The sequence below is a fragment of the Aedes aegypti genome, chromosome 3, assembly GCF_002204515.2.
Source record: "Aedes aegypti strain LVP_AGWG chromosome 3, AaegL5.0 Primary Assembly, whole genome shotgun sequence".
In the NCBI taxonomy this organism is placed as follows: domain Eukaryota; kingdom Metazoa; phylum Arthropoda; class Insecta; order Diptera; family Culicidae; genus Aedes; species Aedes aegypti.
Genome location: NC_035109.1, coordinates 58,868,980 through 58,890,518, shown reverse-complemented (window position 1 = coordinate 58,890,518; position 21,539 = coordinate 58,868,980). Strand labels below are relative to the sequence as shown.

The 21,539-nt window shown below is 37.3% G+C and overlaps 1 protein-coding gene across 1 annotated transcript in view; it reads right to left on the bottom strand.

Moving 5' to 3' along the window:
- The window catches only part of LOC5566575 (dipeptidase 1), a 177,492-nt gene that overhangs the window by 20,682 nt on the left and 135,271 nt on the right, over positions 1-21,539 (bottom strand). Inside the window, exon 6 of the mRNA XM_021850354.1 lies at positions 17,702-17,786. Coding sequence (XP_021706046.1) covers positions 17,702-17,786 — 85 coding nt within the window. The remainder of the gene's footprint in view (positions 1-17,701; positions 17,787-21,539) is intronic.

The following is a 21,539-nucleotide window of genomic DNA, read 5'->3' as shown; positions in this document are numbered from 1 at the left end:
AGTACAATATCAATGGCACTGGGTTTCGATAAGTTTTCAATCGATTTTTATGAAACATTAAATTAAAATTTGCATATTTTGGTTGAAAACTACATGACTTATATACAGCCTAAATTCGAAAAAAAAAAATAGAAATTCTAGTAACATTCACAAAGCCGAAAAGAATGTTTCCCTTTCAAATCCCTCCATGCGTTATTCTATGAAACTTTCCTATGCAGTTATATTACATTTTGCACATAAATGCAGCTGCGATCGTTTGCGACCAGATTGATTGTAACCGCTTATGTGTCGTATGTCCAGTTTAAAGAAGACAATTTCCACCGTCTTCAGCCACAGGCTGCACAGACTGAACATAAGTTACATTAGACGACGGACACACAGAACGTCCAGTGGACCAGTGAAGATTTTTTTGTTTGACGAAAAGTTTTCTCCGACTGGGGCGGGGATCGAACCCACACTCCGTAGCACAATACGTCTAAATGACGCCGCTAACCACACGACTACGAAGCCCACAAACATAACTTGATTAACAACAAATGGTAGCTGTCAAGTATCCTAATTATGAGTTTTATATGTATAATTATAGTAGGCTGCTACAACAATGGACCGATGCACGAGTTCACTATTTGACATTTGAGCGGTGCCGTGTTATTTACGTGACCATGGCAACTAGTGAATTCGGCATCGCTCAAACGTCAATCTAGTGAACTCATGCATTGATCCATACAATACAGATAGCCTTTATTGTACAGCTTCTGCTACTTTGTTCACTCTTCTGGTACATGTAAGTGAATAAAGTTGAAATCATGTTAAAATCACTTAAGTCAATACGTGGAGGGGGTGGGGTTGAAAACCTTAGCACCTTCCCCTCTTATCAGCAGTATTGTGAAAAACTCAATTTCTCATAACTCACGCTTGAGATTTTTCATGCGTGAGTTGTCAATCATGCAACTCAGCTGTCAAAAAATCATGGATGAATTGGCTATCCTGTTTGACTCATTGTCTCATATTTTTACTTTTTAATCGCACACGGCAAAAATTTCGTGCTAGTCTGGTAGAATTATAAAAATCCTTTCTAACGTAAACAACAACATTCGGTTTTCACGAGTTTTTGACGGGTTTTGTGACTGAATCATTTTTTACGGTTTGAGTTGATTTTGCAACAATCTCAAGCTTGAGATTTGCGAAACAGATCTCTAATGAGTCTGCTCTCACGGGAGAGCATATTGATTGAGATTTGAGTGTGAGTCTTTAAACACTGCTTATCAGAAGAAGTAGTTGATACATTCTGCCAAGCAGATCAATTTTACACTAATTTGATATAATTACTAGGGTAGGTGTACCAGTTATGGACATTATGGTTCCCTATTTCGCCATACATGATAATTTGATTATTTTCAATTTTTTTATCATACTGTGTGTTTAAGCAGTTTGACATCGAATATATCTTGATGCTGAAAAATGTGAAAGTTTTCGAGAAGACACGTATGGCCAAATAGGGAACCACTATGGCCATAACTGGTACACTGTCCCTAGTGGTCCCGGCAAACTTCGGCTTGCAATCAAGTAGGCTGTTGTAAAACTTCATGTAACACATTACAACATATTACTCTTTTCTAGAAATTCAAGGGAAGTTCATGGATCTGGGGGGTGCGAACAAGATATCAACCAGCAGCCAGGCTGCTGTGAAGCTAAAATTTTCATAAAAATGATCCGAGTATGTTTAAGAGTGCGCGATTATTAGGCTGCGTCCATTTATTACGTAACGCTAAAACTGGATATTGTGACCCCCTCCCCCCGTCCGCAATGCGTTTTGTATGAAAATTTTGTAATTTTTGTATGAGCCGTAACGCTTAAACCTACTCTTCCCTCCCCCTAGAGCGTTACGTAATTTGTGGACGTCGCCTTACTTAGTCACGCTAAAAATTGTTATACATTTTATGTGACACAAAAATAACCAACTTCTGAAGAAACATTATGGTGGGTCTTATTCATGCATAAGTTTTAAAAAACTTTTGTAACACATATTTTTTACTTATTCCGTTCAGAAACTATCTGATTCAGCAAATTTATTGGATTTATTGCCTGCATTAAAATGTATAGACTTTGTGTGAAACATTTCAAGTGTGCACCTTGAAATTGGTGTCCTGCGAGACAAGCAAACAAACAGCGGTTAGCACTGGTGGAAATTTTGTGTTCATATTGAATAACCGATACTTTGAAGTCCGCACTCCTTATTCATGGATGTGTCTTTAAGGAACCATAGAAAAAATCTTAATTTTTTCTCTCGATTAGTACAGGTCGGACTCGACTATTCGGAATATCCTTTTTTTTCACTACGGATAATCGAATCACTAAGATAAAAACTAAAATCTGCGATAGAAGAATTTAAATATAATCTTTTTTTGTTGTTTTATTTATATGATACAGCGGCGTGACCAGAAAATATTTCTATAAACATTAGGAGTCTTGAGAATAAAAAAAAGGTTTGACCAGCATACACAAAAAACCTCTTTTTCAAATCCTCCTCTTCTTACAAACGTCCAAAACTGCTAAACCATTCATATTGTATATTGCTATACTAAATTGTCTACACATTTTTGCATAAAATTAAAAAAACAATAATTCCAAAACACATACTTTGGATAATCGAGTCTAAAATTCCGGATAATCGAATCCCGGATAATCCAGTTGCCAGATAATCGAGTCTCCGGATAATCAAGACCGACATGTATTATGAAAATCTTGTATAGGTGAAGAAGCAATTCATGAACAAAGTTATTTATTGTGATTTGGAAACGATACTTTAGATCAGTGATTCCCAAAGTGGGCGAATTCGCCCCCCTTGGGCGATTTTCAAGCTCAAGGGGGCGAAAATTTGTAAAACAGAATTTGGGGGGCGAAAAATCCAGAAAGGGGGCGAAAAGGCTAACACTGGATTATTTGAAAATAATTACGCATAATCTTTGGAGGATACACATCTGAAGGTTAATCAATTCAAAACTTAACTAATTCCAGGAATATTTTACCTTAGATCGATATATCTCTAATAATGATCATTTTAAAATTATGATACGCAACACTTGATAATTGTCAAACTCAAAATGTTTGTGTTATGCATCCATGTTTAAATATCATGTGAATTTTCAGAATGGTCGGTATTTGAAATTTTTACGAGGTCGAATGATAAGTCACAGATAATATTTAAAACACAGTAAATTTTAGATGTACAAAAAATGTACCTGAGAATTTTTAGAACTTTTCGCAAATGCCCAATGATTTATACAAGGATTTTTCTTGTGTGAGAACTTTGAGGCTAGGAATTATTGGCATCCAGCTTTTTACGGAAAAAAATCTTCAGTACAAGTTTTTCTTGGTGTTGCAAAATTATTGCATAATTGAAAAATTATTTGAAAAATATTCTGGATTTCCATATACTTTTTCAGATGTTTTGATTACATAAAAAAGTGTTCCCATAAATATCAAAAATTATTGCAGTGATTTTAGAAATAGCGGATAAATCACTATGGAATCACAACTAACGAATCATCCCCCAACTGCGCCACAAGTAGGCGCATTTGCATATTTTTCATTAAAATTGTTTAAACTGTGCCGAACATGTATCGAAAACTGATTTAGTATCCTGTAATGCACGCAAAATATTGTGAAAATTGCTATTATAAATTATAGTCCAATAAATTATTCCTAATAATTGGGGGTTATAGATATTTAAGAAAATATTTTGAAATATACATATTTGATTAAATTAAATTAAAATATTGAATTCACATATCAGGGGGGCGATTTAAGGTAACTATTGGTCTCAAGGGGGCGAAAGTTGAAAAAGTTTGGGAAGCACTGCTTTAGATGACAGGTCGTTTGTTTCTTATCAATCAAGGAACAATTGTGTCAAATGCATCAAGATGATATAACGCACAGAATTTTAAGAATACTCAAGCAACCTATAGTTCAGATTGTACTCCAGAGTTCATTTTTGGTATAAATCTAGTATCAGTGGAACTTTTTCGCTGATTAAGGGAACACTACGGATATTAACAGAACATAATTCTCGGAAGTGAAGCTCACTAACAACTAGAAAGTTAAGAATAAGTTTGAATTGAACTTCTCTCCGACTTGAAGGTAATTATCATTCTATATAAGCAACTTAAGCGAACTTTATGTAAACTGTTTAATTTTTTAATTGCCTAAAAAGTGAGCTGATTAAGCCAAAACATGCCTTCTATCCTAACTTTTGGTTGTTTGGGTAACACTTGGTACAATTTATCTTGTAGAAATTCAGCCTGTCTGTAATTTTTGAAACAATAGTTTTGACAATAACGACGCAGTGTGTTCAAATATGGCAATTCTATGCACCGCTCCCAACTACGTCACTCGTTAGTACTGACACCTTTGTAGAAGGAGTTTACCAAAAAAAAATCCACCATGGAATGGAATGTTCAGTAAAAGTATTTCCCGTTGACCCACCCATTTTCGTGTGATTTCTGTAAAAGCTTTAAAAGAACAATATTATTTATCATTCATATTTTGTAGCAAAGGCAGTAATAAACCACACATTCCATTCAATTTTATGATTCAAATCGAAATGCTATCTCATTTTACAATTGATGCAAATTCGAACGATGTGGAAAGAAATTTTAAGTTGACCATATAAAAAACAGTCATTGGTTATCCATTTATAATAGTACAGTTGACTTCAGTTGGTTTGTCCGCGAAGTGTTCGATTGGCAAGAAAGTGACGCAAAAGTAAATGAAACTGCTTATCTTATAAAAAAAAACTTCATATCACCACCCGAAAGTTATGACATGCCATTTTACAATTGCAAAGTGCTGTTTTATTTATCGTTTTATTCAGAACCAATAATGGCATTTGAATCAAAGTTGCCAGAACTTTGTGAGCATACTGGGCTAACTGTATTACTTTTCACAGGATATCAGTTTTCCTAATACCACATTCTTTTTTGGTTCTTACAACTACATACCATATCGACATTTCGATTGAACAATATGTACAGTGAGATTCTAGATTTTAGACTAATTCGTAAAAACTCCATGGTGTCTTGGAAAAATAATATAATGTTTCTTCTAAATAATAAGAATGATTTTCAAATATATTCTGAAAATTTTTGGAATTTTAAGGGTGCGATTCAATTGAAATCTGGTAATGGTGCTCAAAGAATAAATTTATTTCTTAAGAATGACGAATTACATAACGCAACAAATATAACATTTTTGCGTGTCTCAAGGATCGAATTATGTGTCTCTAGTAGATTTGGGGTTGCGTTCTCATAAATGTTCCAGCACGTCACAATGTTATGCTACAGTTCGCCAAAGTTGTATAATACACTAGTTTCATTGGTGTTTGCATGATATTTATGCTTCAATTTATCAATTTTTTCAAGGAGCAAATCAACCGATCACGATTAATTTTTGATTAAATCAACTTTTTCAACGAACTTGCAGTCTCTATACAATTTTTCGCGTATCACTTCTAATTCACATTTTCATAAATCACTGAAAAATAACTTTTGAGCATCGAAAGTATTATGGATATCGTTGATAAGCATAGTTTGACGCATGCAATGTGCATTCTGGGGCAAATTAAGTAAATAAATTTTCATACAAGCTGATAAACTTGAATGCAAATTGGCTGAAGTAAATTCTACATTTTCAACTGCTAGTATCTTAAAAACTAGACGTGCTGTAATATTTTTGAAAACGACAATAGATTCAGCAATCCTAAATTAAGCAAATAAATAGCGGTATTTTGAAGCTTGAGATAAAAATGTGTTCCTTAGTGTTACAGAGAAGTACAATTGAGAGATCGTGCCAGTTTCTAAGAAACTAACACGCAATCAAAAACTTTGAAAATTTCAGATTTAACTATCGACTTAAACTGTCGCTTCTGGCAATCCTGCCTACAGCATCGTAACCCGTTTAATCTTCGCCAGAGCACTTAAATCACTTAGCAAACAATGAGTATAAAGAAGGATGAGATCGATGCCGTCGCCTTCGCGTCTGAAAAGCTCTGAGTATATAACTTGCCAGATTGAACGGCTTTCCTCTTCAACGCCGAACGAACCGGGATTGGAGAAATACTGCAACCCATAATGTGCCGCTTTCGATGGAATACGATGCCACTGACTGTTCGCTCGCGGCAAAAGCCATCGACGAGTAGGTAATTGCAGAGTCACGATAGTAATCAATTTCGCTGTTACCCGTTTTCGGCTCCTATAATGCGCTTGAAGCACTGGAAATCGAATAACTTTTCATCGCAGACCCTACAGAAGCGGAAGTAAGCAGTTTCAGAGACTCGTTAGTGGTATGTGATATAAAATTTTAAAATGTCGATACGAATCGAAGTGATACACAACATTTTTAGTAAGAGAGACATACTATTATCCTCTAGGAAAAGGATAACCATAACTAGTTTATCCAAAAATATCCAATAAAATAATTCGGAACAAACAATACATGGGTACGAAATAGCACCCATAAAACTGCACTTGCGCCATTTGCGCCACCCCAATGCTATAATTATGAATGTTAAGCAATCGATTTCTTGTTCTTTTCTGGTTTAAATATCATCGGTCGTTAGATTTACATTATGTCATAACGTTGTATGTTTCATAATGTTTAAATTTGGAACCTACATTTTCAGAGGTTATCATGAATCGTATTCTTTCTGATTTATTAACTTGCAGATGCAAAAATTGCTAACTCAAATATTTCCATTATTTTTTTTATATTTTTCACAATTTTTGAGAAATATAAGTCCTTTAAACCCGAGTTTATATGAATAGTTGAAAATGTTTGAATGTATTATGTTCTTGGTTTTTACGAATCGACCGAATCTATCGCACACCCTTAGGTCTCATTTCCAAAGGCAGGATTGAATCCATGCTGAAATTTGGTGCCATTTTACAGCAGCTCGCCATGCGAACAATGTTTCAACTCGAAGCAACGAACTACAATGATGGCATTTTGATTAAATGCACTGCTATCGGGAATCCATCATCATGCTACACAAGCCCTACTCTCTCTCGTCGGCCCAAAGATAGCAATTAATCTTCGTTGGATGCCTTCTGGCGACTCATTTCCATGCGGGCGCTGCCGGATAGAAAAGCATAGCTATTCGAAAAAAGCTCCTTCTGCTCTTTCATCATTTCTCTGTTGGCTTTCGATCGAATCGAGAGCCTTTCCGAATAGATCAAAAGCTAGAGCTAGCGAAAATCGCTGATGGGTTGATGAAAGACGAACGGGTGAGCCTTTGACTTGACACGCGTTTGAGCTTTAGACCCCCCCCCTTGATGGGTCACAAGAGCGTGCCGAAAACTGCCAATCACGATAATTTATTTGGGAAGAGCAAATTCTTCGTTTGAACTGGCACCAACGCGACTGGGCTGAGCTAGACTGAGCTGGGTCATCGATTTGGTGAAAGGGGCCTTTTTTTAGGCCGATGGCAGATGAAAGTGCATTGGTTAAATTTGAGAATCTAATGCAGCTGAATCGGAAGTGGGTGGACAAGTGATGAAGGTTTAGTAATTTTCTAACTTGAAAAGATGTGATTAGACGATGCTGATTGTTGCTTTCATCGTCAGGTTTATTTCTCGTGGTCCTGTTCCTTGATGGAGACGCAAGGTAATTCACTAAGGACTGTGTCGAACTAAACTTGTAGATTCAAATTATGATATCTTTGGCACCAACGCATATCAAACCTCTTTTTAGTTTTGTGTTTCGGTGACAATAGATCAAAAAGATCCTTTAAAAAAATTTCATTTGCACCGATTTTAGCCTGAACTAGAACCATATAATTCAATATTATTCAAAGCAAACTAAAAGGAATAATCTATTGAAGTACCTATTAAAAATAACTGGAGGTAATTGAAGATTAAATTAAAGTCCGCGGCCACAAAGCAAAGCCATGCTGAAGGTCCATGGGTTCGATTCCCGGTCGGTCCAGGATCTTTTCGTTATGGAAATTTCCCTGACTTCCCTGGGCATAGAGTATCATCGTGCTTGCCACACGATATACGAATGCGAAAATGGCAACTTAGGCGAAGAAAGCTCTCAGTTAATAACTGTGGAAGTGCTCTCAGAACACTACGCTGAGTAGCCGGCTCTGTCCCAGTGAGGACGTTAATGCCAAGAAGAATAGAATGAATATTAAATTCAATTTACAAACCCTCGAACTAGTTCGTAAATTGAAGTTCCAGTGTAGCAAGGTTAACTGACTATTCAGTGCCGCATCTTAACCAGAAACTCACTAACGAGAGAGCCCTTCCCTTGTCATGTCAGACAGCTAAATCCTACGTCAACAAAATCTATCAAAGATGCATGAGAGTCGCTTCTCCGATTGCATCTTTAACGTCCTTTCATAAAATTTTCAATAACTGCATAATGCATCAACCCGTTGACGGGCATTGATGCGTTGTCAGCTATCAAACCCGGTCATTTTACGTTACGTCTTCCCTTTTCGTAAGGCACGATTGCATTTTTTCACCCCTTTCGATCCCCTATGTCAAGGAGAATTTCTTTTTCGCTGTATGTCTGGGAGCAACATTCCATTGGCAGCACCGGCTAGATTGCAACACAATATTAAATTCCTTTGCCTTGTTAAAGTTTGATGAAAATAAACTGCACCGTCCGAAGAGTTTTACTTCGTTATGGAGGAGGATTCCTTCGACAGAGAGATGGACATGTGGGAGACACTGCCACGACGGTTTGGTTTCATACTATTACACAGCAAAAATATGCTTTAATATCAAGTTGATTACGCTGCATGTTACAAGTTCTACAGAAACATTGTTGTTTCAGAAACAAATTTATTGTGGAATCGCTAGAAGAATGTTTCGTAGAATGTTTGGCAAAATTATTAAAATAAATATCTTATTTTGCTGTATTTGCATTTGTATCATAGAGGCGCTTTTTAACTTAATGTTCCAAGGGCGGTGTTTGATCCCATTGTGGTATAGAGCTACATGCTCTCGAAATCGCTATTGCATTTTTACCTCTTCAAAGGACCGCACTCCTATTTCCTCCCATCTCCCATCGGGTAGATGATGAAATAGGCTCAAACATGGCAATGGCACAAATCTTCCAATTGGCGGAGATGCTTTCATTGGCATGTTTGCAGTTACATTCCGTGTGGCAGATAAGATGATGATAATAAATCTTTCATCTACTTTCAGATAAGATGATATTTAATGGCCACATAGGTCATGAAAATGTCTTGGCCAAAAGGTCATTGTTACCGGGCCACAAAACAGGAACGCAGCTTTGAAAAAGCAAAGAAGAATAAGAAAATTTCCATTAAGTAATTATGGTGAACATCATGGAAGCTCTAATGAAATTCCTTGAATTATTTCTGGAAAATTTTCTCTAGGATTTCTAAAAAAAAAAAACGAAAAACCGAAAATGCTTCCATGATGTAATTTCAAGATATTCCTTCTGTAGAAATTCCTAGTAGCTCCTGATGATATTACTGAAATAAGGAGTAACCATAATAATGATGACACTTAATAGAATTAGTAGGAGCAATCCTGGTGAAATTCATCAATGATTCCATCTAAGATATGTTGGATGAGTTTTTGTAGCGTTTGTCGAGTTATTTTCTGGAGAATGTATTGGAAAATTGATAAAAAAAAACGAAAAAAATAAACAGTTAAATCGTTGCAAAAAAATTTATTATCCTAAGGTAGGGTTTCACAACCGGTGGTTCACGGACCCCTAAGGGGCCGTGACGACTTGTCAAGAGGAAGCGATTGATTAAAAATAATTGCAAGAAATCTCAAAATTGTTTTTTTTTGGCATAGAGCATTAGTAGCGGGATATGGGTCTTCCTTAGCCGAGTGGTTAGGGTCCGCGTCTACAAGCAAAGCCATGGTGACCTGGGTTCGATTCCCGGTCGGTTCAGGATCTTTTCGTATTGGAAATTTCCTTGACTTCCCTGGGCATAGAGTATCATCGTACCTGCCACACGATATACGAATGCGAAAATGGCAACTTTGGCAAAGTAAGCTCTCAGTTAATAACTGTGGAAGTGCTCTTAGAATATTACACTGAGTAGCCGGCTCTGTTCCAAAGGTAACGTTAATGCCAGGAAGAAGTAGAAGTCTACTTAAAATTATCGAAAATTCCATATAAAAATTGTCTCATTTGTGACAAACACTGAAAAAAATAATATTCACTGATATTAACTTCATTGAAATTCGATTTTTACGTATGACCATTTTTTTTAATGAATATATTTTTAAGATAGGTGATTAAGTTTACTACCAACTTTTAAGGAAAAAAGTTCTCTTGCAAAAAATTCCCTTGTCTTCAATAAAATTTTTAACGTGTCATATTGAATATGCAATCGAAACAAGTGAAAGTCACATTTATATCATTACTCAATTAAGCTCAATAAGCGAGTCAATTTTGTCTAATCAGACTAATCAGATCACTTTAAACTGTCGGGAATCTTATGTAAAAGGGCATCTTGACGCGTTTCTTGTTTTCGGGGTTGGCAGCAGACATCATGTATACGCGCTTCACATCAAGAGCTTGAGATCAGCTTGCCATGAGCTCACAAAAATAACCGCGCGCTTGAGCACGTGCTACGGTGAGACACATATTCTTAGATCTCATGTAGCAATGTACTAGTTCAAACGATCACATCTGCACTGGCTCATGCGTCGTCTCATGAGAAAATCTCAATGTGACAATGCATTTGAGACTCACAGGCGAAGGTTTCAAAAGCAATGAAAATTGATTAAAATATGGATTGACCTGCCTGTAAGCAATTTGAAAGGACTTGGCAGCACTTTCTTAGAATACAAAAAGAAATGGATATGATACATTATCGAAAATATTATTCCTTTATTGTTTTGTCTAGTACTGAGGGAAAATGTTATAACATGTGAAAGAAGAAACATGATTTCATTTTATTGCACAATTATGTTCAGAATAATAGCAGCGAAAGCCTATTTTCATACAAAATGCTCAACTCTAATATGCTGTAACTTTGTTTCCTTATGAGCGATCGGCATGAAATGTTGGAAGAGAACTATAAATTTCCTCAACCTTATTATCACATAATTTTTAGAAGTAAAGGTTAAAAAGTTAAGCCATGTGAATTCACTTAAAATAATAGTAGTTTTAATTTATCAAATATCTGCTGGATCTTGAGTTTTTGATTTTTTGTCTTTACTCATCGTTTCAACAATTTCCTTCCAAGCTATTTATTTAACCAATTTTTTCCAAAGTTTTTCTTGAACACAAGAAAAACTTTTATTATTCTGAGGATATTTGTAGTTCTCAGCCAAAACTTCATGCCGATTGCTCATAAGGAAACAAAGCTACAGCTAGTGTTGTGAAAAACTAAATTTCTCATGACTCACGCTTGAGATTTTTCATGCGTGAGTTGTCAATCACGCAACTCAGCAGTCAATCATGGATGAGTTGGCTCATCTTTTTGACTCATTGTCTCGTATTTCCACAGTTTACTCGCACACGGCAATAATTTACTTTAAGTCTGGTGAAATTACAGTAACCTTTTCTAACGTAAACAACAACATTCGGGTTTCACGAGTTTTTGACGGGTATGAGTTGATTGAGTGATTTTGCATCAAAATCTCAAGCGTGAGATTTGCGAAGCAGATCTCTAATGAGTTTGCTCTCACGGGAGAGCGTATTGATTGAGATTTCAGTGTGAGTCTATCAACACTGGTTACATCATGCCAAAGTTGATCATTTTGTATAGAAATCGGCTTTCACTACTATTATTCTGTATATCTTCAATATTGGTATAGGTGATATATCAGATATATCCGATAATTGAAAAACCAAGTTTGTTTTTCTATCACATGTTATCCCTTTTCCCTCGAGACTAGACAAAACAATAAAGCTATAATCAGGGATTGAATCCTGAGAAAATTGAGAGAATCTCTCACGTATCGCTCTCTGTAACTATCATAACATGCTGCACATTACGAGAGACTGTTTATCGTATACTGCTACAACTTTGATCAGATTGGGGGGATAGTAGTGCATGATAAAACCCCTCTAAACAAGCTCCAAGCCTGGGGGACACTATTGCTAATGGAAGTTCTTGGACTGTTTATCGTGCCAGTAAACAAAAACACCTATCCCCAACGGTAAACAAGCGAGAAAAATGGATTTTATCATCGCTCTCTCTTTGGGGCTCTCGCTCGCTGCTTCCATTTATCAGACTTGTTACACCTTGCGATATAATGATGATCATGGAACGCAACAGATGGGATGATTTTCTTTGCTTGCTTTGATCGTGCTTCATTCTCAAATGAGAGCGAATTCTGCAATGCCAGGCTATAATATTTGTGATAAGGTCTCATGTAATTTCTTATTTATCCCAAGAGTATGCTGTCAAAGTTATACTTCTTGGGGGTCTTCTTGTATTCAATAATATTTATTTAATTTTGGTGAGCGTGGATTTAGGGCAGAAGACCCCCCCACTCCCTTAAGTATAATGGCAATAAGTTTAAAAACGAAAACCGGTAGACAGTTTTACCCTTGATAAAGGCCAAAAACAATGTGCCGAAACGTCGCGCAGAACAAAACTGTTCGTTTTGATTACCCTAGAATGCGAAAGCCATAAAATCCTTCCAGTCGAGTATCAGTGTAAATCGAAAGTTACCATATTAAAGGGGCTTGAACGTTAAGTATGTCAATCGTTACCACAGGGCTGGCAGCAACTGAATACCTTGAAACTGGGTATTAACCCAAGATCAGTCGCATGCGTGTACTGAGTACACGCACCCTGAGGAATGGTCGCTTTTCATACACAACACGAGCGAGGTGGTGCTGGAGATGGCTGAATGCGCGACCGCTCTTGAGTTAAAGACCTGTTTCCTGAAAAAGAGACCTTAAAGGAATTTAAAACAGGCCAAAAAGAGACCAAACATGTAGCAATGAAACAAAACAAAATCTAATAAGAGCCAGTAAATTAGAGGTTCATTCTATATACCATCTGAGCAGATATTTTTCTATGATCTTAGACTTTTTTTTAGAATTCCTCGTGACATTGCGACAAGTATTACTGTACGTATCACTGTATGCACTATCGGATATGAGGAATGGAGCTCAAGAAACGATTGGTTCGACGAGGATTGCCAGGAGGTTTTAGAGCAGAAGAATGCAGCGCGGGCTGCAATGCTGCAGCATGGTACGCGACAAAACGTGGAACGATGCAGACTGAAGCGGAAACGTCAAACCCGAATATTCCGGGAAAAAAGCGCCACCTGGAAGAGGTGGAATGCCATGAGATGGAGTTGCTGTACCGTTCTCAAGAAACGCGGAAGTTCTATCAGAAGCTCAACACATCCCGCAGAGGCTTCGTGCCGCGAACTGAAATGTGCCGGAATAAGGATGGGAGCATCTTGACGGACGGACGCGAGGTGATCGAAAGGTGGAAGCAGCACTACGATGAACACCTGAATGGCGCAGAGAACACAGGCACAGAAGGTCAGGACAGCAAAGGCGACGGCTACGTCAGCACGGCGGACAGTGGAAACCAACTAGCTCCCATGAGGGGGAAGTTATGGATGCCATTCAACAGCTCAAGAACAACAAGGCCGCTGGCAAGGATGGTGTCGGAGCCGAGCTCATCAAGATGGGCCCGGACAGGTTGGCCGCTTGTCTGCATCGGCTGATAGTCATAATCTGGGAAACGGAACAGCTACCGGAGGAGTGGAAACAAAGCGTTATATTCCCTATCAACAAAAAGGGCGACAAACTGGAGTGTGAAAATTATCGTGCAATCACCATCCTAAACGCCGCCTACAAAGTGCTATCCCAGATTATCTTCCGTCGTCTATGACCTATAGCAAACGAGTTTGTGGAAAGTTATCAAGCAGATTACATCTACGGCCGCTCGACAACGGACTAGATCTTTTCCGTGCGGCAATTCCTCCAGAAATGCCGTAACAGGTTGCAAATCCTCCAGAAATGCTGTAACAGGTCCCTACGCACCATTAAATGGATAATTAAATTTTGTTCATCGATTTCATGGCGGCATACGATAGTATCGACCGCGTAAAGCTATGGAAAATCATGGACGAGAACAGCTTTCCTGGGAAGCTCACAAGATTGATCAGAGCAACGATGGGCGGTGTGCCAAACTGCGTGAAGATCTTGGGCGAACACTCCAGTTCGTTCAGGTCTCGGCGGGGACTACGACAGGGCGACGGACTTTCGTTCCTGTTGTTCAATATTGCGCTTGAAAGCGATTGAATAGCGAAGAGCCGGACTTAACAGTCGAGGCACGATTTTCACGAGATCCGGACAATTTGTTTGCTTCGCAAACGACATGGATATTATTGGGAGAAAATTTGAAACGGTGGCAGATTTGTTCACCCGCCTAAAACGCGAAGCAACAAGAGTCGGGCTAATGGTGAATAAGTCGAAAACAAAGTACATGCTGGTTGGCGGAACTGAGCGCGACAGTGCCCGCCTAGGAAGCAGTACTACGAAAAACGGGGACACCTTCGAGGTGGTGGATGAGTTCGTCTACCTCATATTCTTGCTGATGTCGGGAAATACGAAGGCGCATCATCAGTGAAAGTCGTGCCTTCTATGGGCTCTAGAAGAAACTGCGGTCAAGAAAGATTCACCCCGCATCAAATGCACGATGTACAAAACGCTCATAAGACCGGTAGTCCTCAATGGGCATGAGACGTGAACTATGCTCGAGGAGGACTTGCAAGCTCTTGGGGTCTTCGAACGCCGAGTGCTAAGGACGATCTTCAGCGGCGTGCAGGAGAACGGCGTGTGGCGGCGAAGGATGAACTACGAGCTCGCTCAACTCTACGGCGAACCCAGTATCGTAAAGGTAGCTAAAGCTGGAACGATACGCTGGGCAGGGCATGTTGCAAGAATGCCGGACAACAATCCTGTGAAGATGGTGTTCGCTACGAATCTGGTCGGAACAAGAAGGCGTGGGGCGCAGTGAGCTAGTTGGATTGACCAGGTGCACCAGGACCTGGAGAGCGTGGGTCACAGTCGAGGATGGAGAAAAGCGGCCATGAACCGAGTGAATTGGCAAAATATTGTTGGTGAGACTTTATCAAGATAATTGATGTAAAGCCAATTAAGTAAGTAAGTACTGTATGTGTTTTTTTTTTCATTATCTTCTCCAAGAATTTCATCAGAAATTATTTCAGGTATGCGCAGATATTACTTCGAAAATATGTAAAGGTATACATTAAGCTATATTTCCCACGGAATTTCTACGCGAACATTGCTAGGAAATTTCTTAAATAATTTTGTTCAGGATACCTCAAGAATTCAGTCTGGATTTTCCAAAAGAGTACCATAATAATTGAAATTCTTCAAAGATTATTTCGGAATATATATGTCCAAAAATTCTTGGAGAAATTTCTCAGTAATGTCCTAATTCCTCCAAGATTTTATCTAGTCATTCATCATTCATCCATTGATTTACCTGAGACATCCCCCAAGATTCCTGGTCAGATCATGAATTCAATCAATAACTTCTCCAAAAATGTTCTCAGGAATTTCTAGGAATTTCCTTCGAATTTGTCTATAAGTCCTGATATTAGATTTCAACTAGAAATTTATCAAAGGTACCTTCTCCAATTGCTTCAAAGATTCCTTCTAAGGTTTCTACAGAATTTTTTCCACATAGACTATGAAATTTTCTAAAGTGTGTCTTGAATGTTTTTTTCTTAGGATATATTTCAGGAATAAATCCATTAACTTATCACGCGAGGTAAAGATGGATAAATTATGGGTGAAATTATGAAAAAGATCCACGTGCTCAGCTGGGATTCAAATTCTGGACTATTGTATGCTAGACGAGTGCTTTACTAACTAAGCTACCAAGTCACTTTCAGAAATGTCTACAGGGAAACGTTAAGATTTTTTTTTTTTTTTGAAAAAGTAAAGCACTAGATATTTCTGAAGAGAATCTTAAAGAAACCTCTGATAAAACCTAGGTAGGTATTAAAGTCATCCCTAGTGAACAAGGATCTCTGAAAGAACTCCTGAATTTTCGAAGAAGTTTTAGAAGATTTCATAAATAATTTGCTTGGATAATCGGAAAAAAAATCAATCGACTCTCGGGATAGTATATTACACGATTTTATGAAGAAATTTATAGAAAAACATTAGATAGAATCTTGAACTAAATTGAGCAGGAATGATTGAAGGAATTATTGAAAAAATTGCTGAAGTATTACTGGTCTAAAACTTAAATTGACTTTCGAAGATTGCATGGGAATATTTTGGTAAGCATATTAAGGTATATTTGAAAAAAAAAAACTGCAGAGGTAATATTTGGATTGAATGCTGTAGAATACTTGAATGGAAAGCTGGAGAAATTCCTAGAGAAAATGATAGATTTGTTCGAAGAACCTCTGAAGGGGAATCCCTGAGTTTCCACATGAACAGGCGGAAAAAAAGCCCTTAAGCTTTTTTTGTTTTCAAAATATCAAAAGAATAAACCTTGTGGATATCCTCGGGAGAAATTCTGTGAAAATCTTTGAAAGATCTCATACAATAAGAACTCGAGAATTCGGATGAAGGATTAGTAAAACAAAATATCTGTTGCAAATTCTGGGATATTTTTGAAAAAAAAAACTCAAAATAATACCTAAATGGAATAACTGGCGGCAGTAGTTTTGGAGTTTTCATGGATTTCCTGGAGCTAGTTCAGGTGAATTTCATCTAAGCATCGCTGAAAGAATTTCTGGGATAATTGGCAGAGAAATCTCTTGAAGCATTTCATAAGAGATCCCTCTACGAGACCCTGAAAGTGTTCTTAATTAAAACACTATTACAATATTTGGAGCTTTTTCTAGAGGAATTTGAGACGAAATTCTTGAATAGCCTGTTGTACCCTAAAAAAACTATTCATTGACTAATTCAGAAATACCATAGAGCAGTGGTCATTAGTTTTTCTACCTTTTAAAAAAGTTTCTTGTAACAATTTTTGCGATAAGCTTCCCAAGATTTTCACTATAGAAATCTTTAACCGTTCTTTGCATGAGCCAGAATTTGTTGGGGGTCATGCACAAACCATGTCGCGCTCAACTAGACATGCACATCCATTAAAAACCTTATCCAGTCTTCCATTCTCCATAAGAATACGTGCGACGCTGATCGAGTTTGTGTATATATTGAACAGCTGATAAATAATTCAAATTATTTTTAAGCTATCTGCTGATTTTGTTTTTGTTGAGTCGTGGGTAGGACAATTCGTTGACTGTCATACATATCCTACCCACTTTCTGCGCCTTTTCAGTGAACCCAATATGTTGAAAATCCTGTTAAATTGAAACACATAGCACCAAATATTCGATAGATATTTTGTACCGTAGATCGTCCTCCGATTGAAAAACATTTACTTCAGTTAAACTCACTATTGGTCTGCTGAAAATCAAAAACCTCATCAGATGCGTCTCTACTAGAGTGCATAAGAGTGCATGATTCCAACATTATCTCCAACCGACTCTTACCGGTTTACTCACAGCCATCAAACCTAGCCTTTCGATGTTCCCTTACCGAGAGCAACGGTCAACATTTGCTCATCAGACTCAACGGAGACACAGAAAGTGAGAAAACACAAAAGGTAGAACACTGGTACCACTGATGTGATGTGAAAAACTATATACGAAGAAAATTTAATATAAATTAAACTTACCGACAACATCCTTGAGGGTTGCCTTCTCGCCACAACTAACGAAATGTGGATAGAATGCAACCATCACCAGGCCACCGTTGGCAGACTGTCGTGTTGGCAGTTGGTCATCGTTGCAGAATGTGGTTTCGGTTGGTCATCCCAAAGTCAGCAGCCCGAGGAGCGTAGACACACAAGCGATGTGGGTGGGTGGGTGAGTTTTGTTTGACGATGTCCATGTGATCCATACGAGGCCATTGCGATCAAGATGTCGTCGATGTCCCAACGTAGGAAGGCGTTGTTGGCATTATCGTTTTTTTGTCGTTGAGGTCCGGTCGAGGTTCGTTTGCATGCAGCAGCCCGAGTTGGGAAACAAGATAGGAGAAGTTGCGCATTAATTCCTTCGGTAAACCACAAACTGGCTGCGGAAAAAGCAAAGGCTTCGCACGGTGTGGCTGGTAGAAAGGTATTATCACAAAAAATATGTATTGTCAAATCTTGTTTTCTTGTTTCTTTTTTTACTTCTCCCTAGTTTTACTCAATTTTAAATATTAAAATCTCATACCTTTTAATTATGAACTATTGGAAGTTGAAGTTTTCATCACCGAAAATCTAGGCATTGCAATTCGATAAACAAATTGAAGTGAAATTTGCGATAAAGCTTCACGTCTCCAATCGACTCTCAAACCACTAGACAGACGTGTTACCACTACGCCACGAAAGAACCCATGAACTGTGCATTTTATAACAGTGAAAGATTTGATGATGCCCTGTATTTTCGTAACAAACCCTTGCCGTAAACACGCCGTGCCTTTCCTTCCTTCTAGCAGGGCGCATAAGAGTGGCCATTAAGGAACACCATCTCGTCGCAGGCATTGATGTCCCTTCTAGCAAGCCACAAAGTTTCCCATTCTGCGGTGCAGAAAAATATTCCAACCGATTTTAATTAATTTCTTGTTTTTCTTTAATCATCTAACTTCGGTCGGTTCGGTTCCGGCGGGCAGACACAGCTGTCCAACAGTGGCGTCCGTCCATCCGGCAGCTGAGAGCAACATAGAATTTCATCAAATTATGCTAATTCTGCGCACTCTATCAGGCGCCCCGGATCAGGAACCGAACCGATAGTGGGAGGATTGGACTGCGAGGTGCAAACGCGCGCAAGGGTGCTGTTATTTGACCACGACGCCCGTTAGCCACGATGATCGAGGAATTAAAATAACAGGAACTTGTTTATGGAATATAAATTAGCTGATGAATGCGAGATGATTCAAAACATAGTCCTTAATTATGGGAACAAATAGTTTGATGAGTTTAGTTTGACATGGATGGAATGATAACAGCTTGGATGTGCTTTGCGTTCGTATAAGTAAACATAAACACGTTCTCCAAAAAATGTGATACACAATGTTTAAATAACATGGATTATTTGATTTTTTTTTTCAGACATAGGAAAATCTAACTGACGAAAGTTTTGAAACTATCTTGATCAATAAAACAGCTTTTCTCGGAGCATCAAAAACAGTACTTTTCAGTGCTACTTTCTATACATATTGATTCGTTTTCGTTCCTTGTTTGAACCCGCGTCTTCGATTTTTTGTTAAACCTGTTAGCAAACGGTAGTCCTTATTGTAAAAAACAGCTTTTAGAAGATCACGTCCAAATATTTACCGAACATGGTCCTTGTGGAATGAGCACGCGGAATAGTCAATCTATGAATCTATAATGATAATGTTGAAAATTGCATCGAAATAACGAATCAGTTGAATGCTTCAAACAAATTTTCCGAGCAGCAAATCAAAACAGCGTCTAGCCCATACTCTTCGATTCATTAAGTGCTGAAGCAAAAGGAGCCGCTAACTGTAGTCAGTGTTTGAGAATCAGGTGACAAGGAGTCTTGAACTCCATTAGAGCGATAAAGGTTTTTTTTTTCAAATAGTTACGATAGAAGACAGCCCAGTGTTTCCAGAGGCCCTTAAATATTGCTAACTATTTTTCAAACACTTGGAAGAAAGGCACAATTTATTTCACTTATGACGAACTAACTGAAAGTTTGTTCAAGGTCACCTAGAAAGTTTTCTCAAGTGACTATGGATCACCTGAAATGATCAAAATTAGACCTGAGTTCTTCCCAGTCCAAGCAAATATTATGGAAAAGAAAATCAAATCTGACCCGCGACGTCATTTTGTGCGTCCGCGAAGAGTTTGAAGACTCTTTACATATATGGCCCGCAGACTTATTTGACATGACTTATCTTACTTATTTTAAGTTAGAACATACCAAGGATTATCATTGAAAATTTCGATTTAACTTCACACAAAAATAATGATTCAGTAAGTTTTTAAATTTTCAAAATTTACTTGATATCATTAATAATACGAAAGATGTATTATACTATTTTGCTAATACTCAGTGAATCAAATTGAGATCAACACAAACGCAAAACAAGCAATAAACCTAGCGCGCTCACAATTGTTTGTCCCAGCTTTGACGATTTGGGATACAGATAAATTGTCATGACAAACACAAAGGGCATCTTTTTCAACTCGTGATTAATTAGCTATTATTAATAATGAAAAATTAAAAAAATTAAATTATTCTACGCTTAAATCAAGGTGGCGAGAATAATTTGAAGTTCATAATGAGAAATCATACTCTTTAATAATTGCGATACAGTAGTCTCTCGATTTTATCACTGCTCGTTTTAATGTCGCATCATTATTTTACTCAATTTAAGTACGGTTTTCTGTTGGATTTAATCACGCGACAATAATTGTATGATGTTCATACATTTTACATTGAAAAATAATCCTAAAGGCGAATTCCATCTAGAATGAGTCGAAAACAATAAGAATCGTGCTCGATAGTCTTCGATTTAGATTAAATTTTGCACATGTTTTAGGTATGTTAGAATAAGTGTTTTCCATAGAATAATTGATCATTTTGACTCAAGTGTAACTTTTGAAAATGGCCTATAATTTTTTGCATGCAACTTATTTGAAAAATTCTGACTCCAATACTGTTGTTTTTAGAAAAAAAATGTTCTATGGAGAAATTGTAGTAAACCATTTTGACTATAAAAAAATACACTGAAAAAATATTTTATTTATTTTCATAAAAAAATAAAAAAAACTTAAATTTTAAATTACAAAAAAAAAAAACATTTAAAATATTTTTTTAAGTTTTCACCATAGAATCTTGAAAATAAAAATATGTTTGAGACAAAATTCCATGATGGAGAAATTTTTAATAAAAAAGTTTTTCTATGAACAACTTTTGGTCGATTTTCAAATTTTTGATTTTTCATCAAAATTAATACGTGCTGATGATACAGAACATATAGAAAAGCATCTTGAAAAGATTCTAAGCCAGAATGATTATATGAATAATTTCTCTAGAAGTAGCCATTTTCACATTATATCGAGTTTGATGCAAAAAAAATATGATTCCAATATTAAAAAAGGCCATTTTCATTAGTTATTCGTGATTCTTCATCAAGGAAAATAAGAAAGTGGAAAGAAATATGGTCTTCACTCTCGAAAACGTATTACAGTTAACTCTCCCTTACTCGATATTCCGTATCTCGATATCGAGTTAGAGAACCATAGTAAAAGTTGGTTTTCATGGCTAACTCGATGGTCCCTTGGATCGCAGTTGCATTGGTTTTGTGTTCTGTAACTCGATACCTCCCTAACTCGATGGTCCCTTCAATATCGAGTAAGGGAGAGATGACTGTATTATTAATGGAGAAACACGAATAACTTATGAAAATGGCCTATTTTAATATTAAAACAATATTTTTTGCATTAAACTGGATATAATTCAAATATGGCTACTTCTAGAGAAATTTTTCACATAGTCATT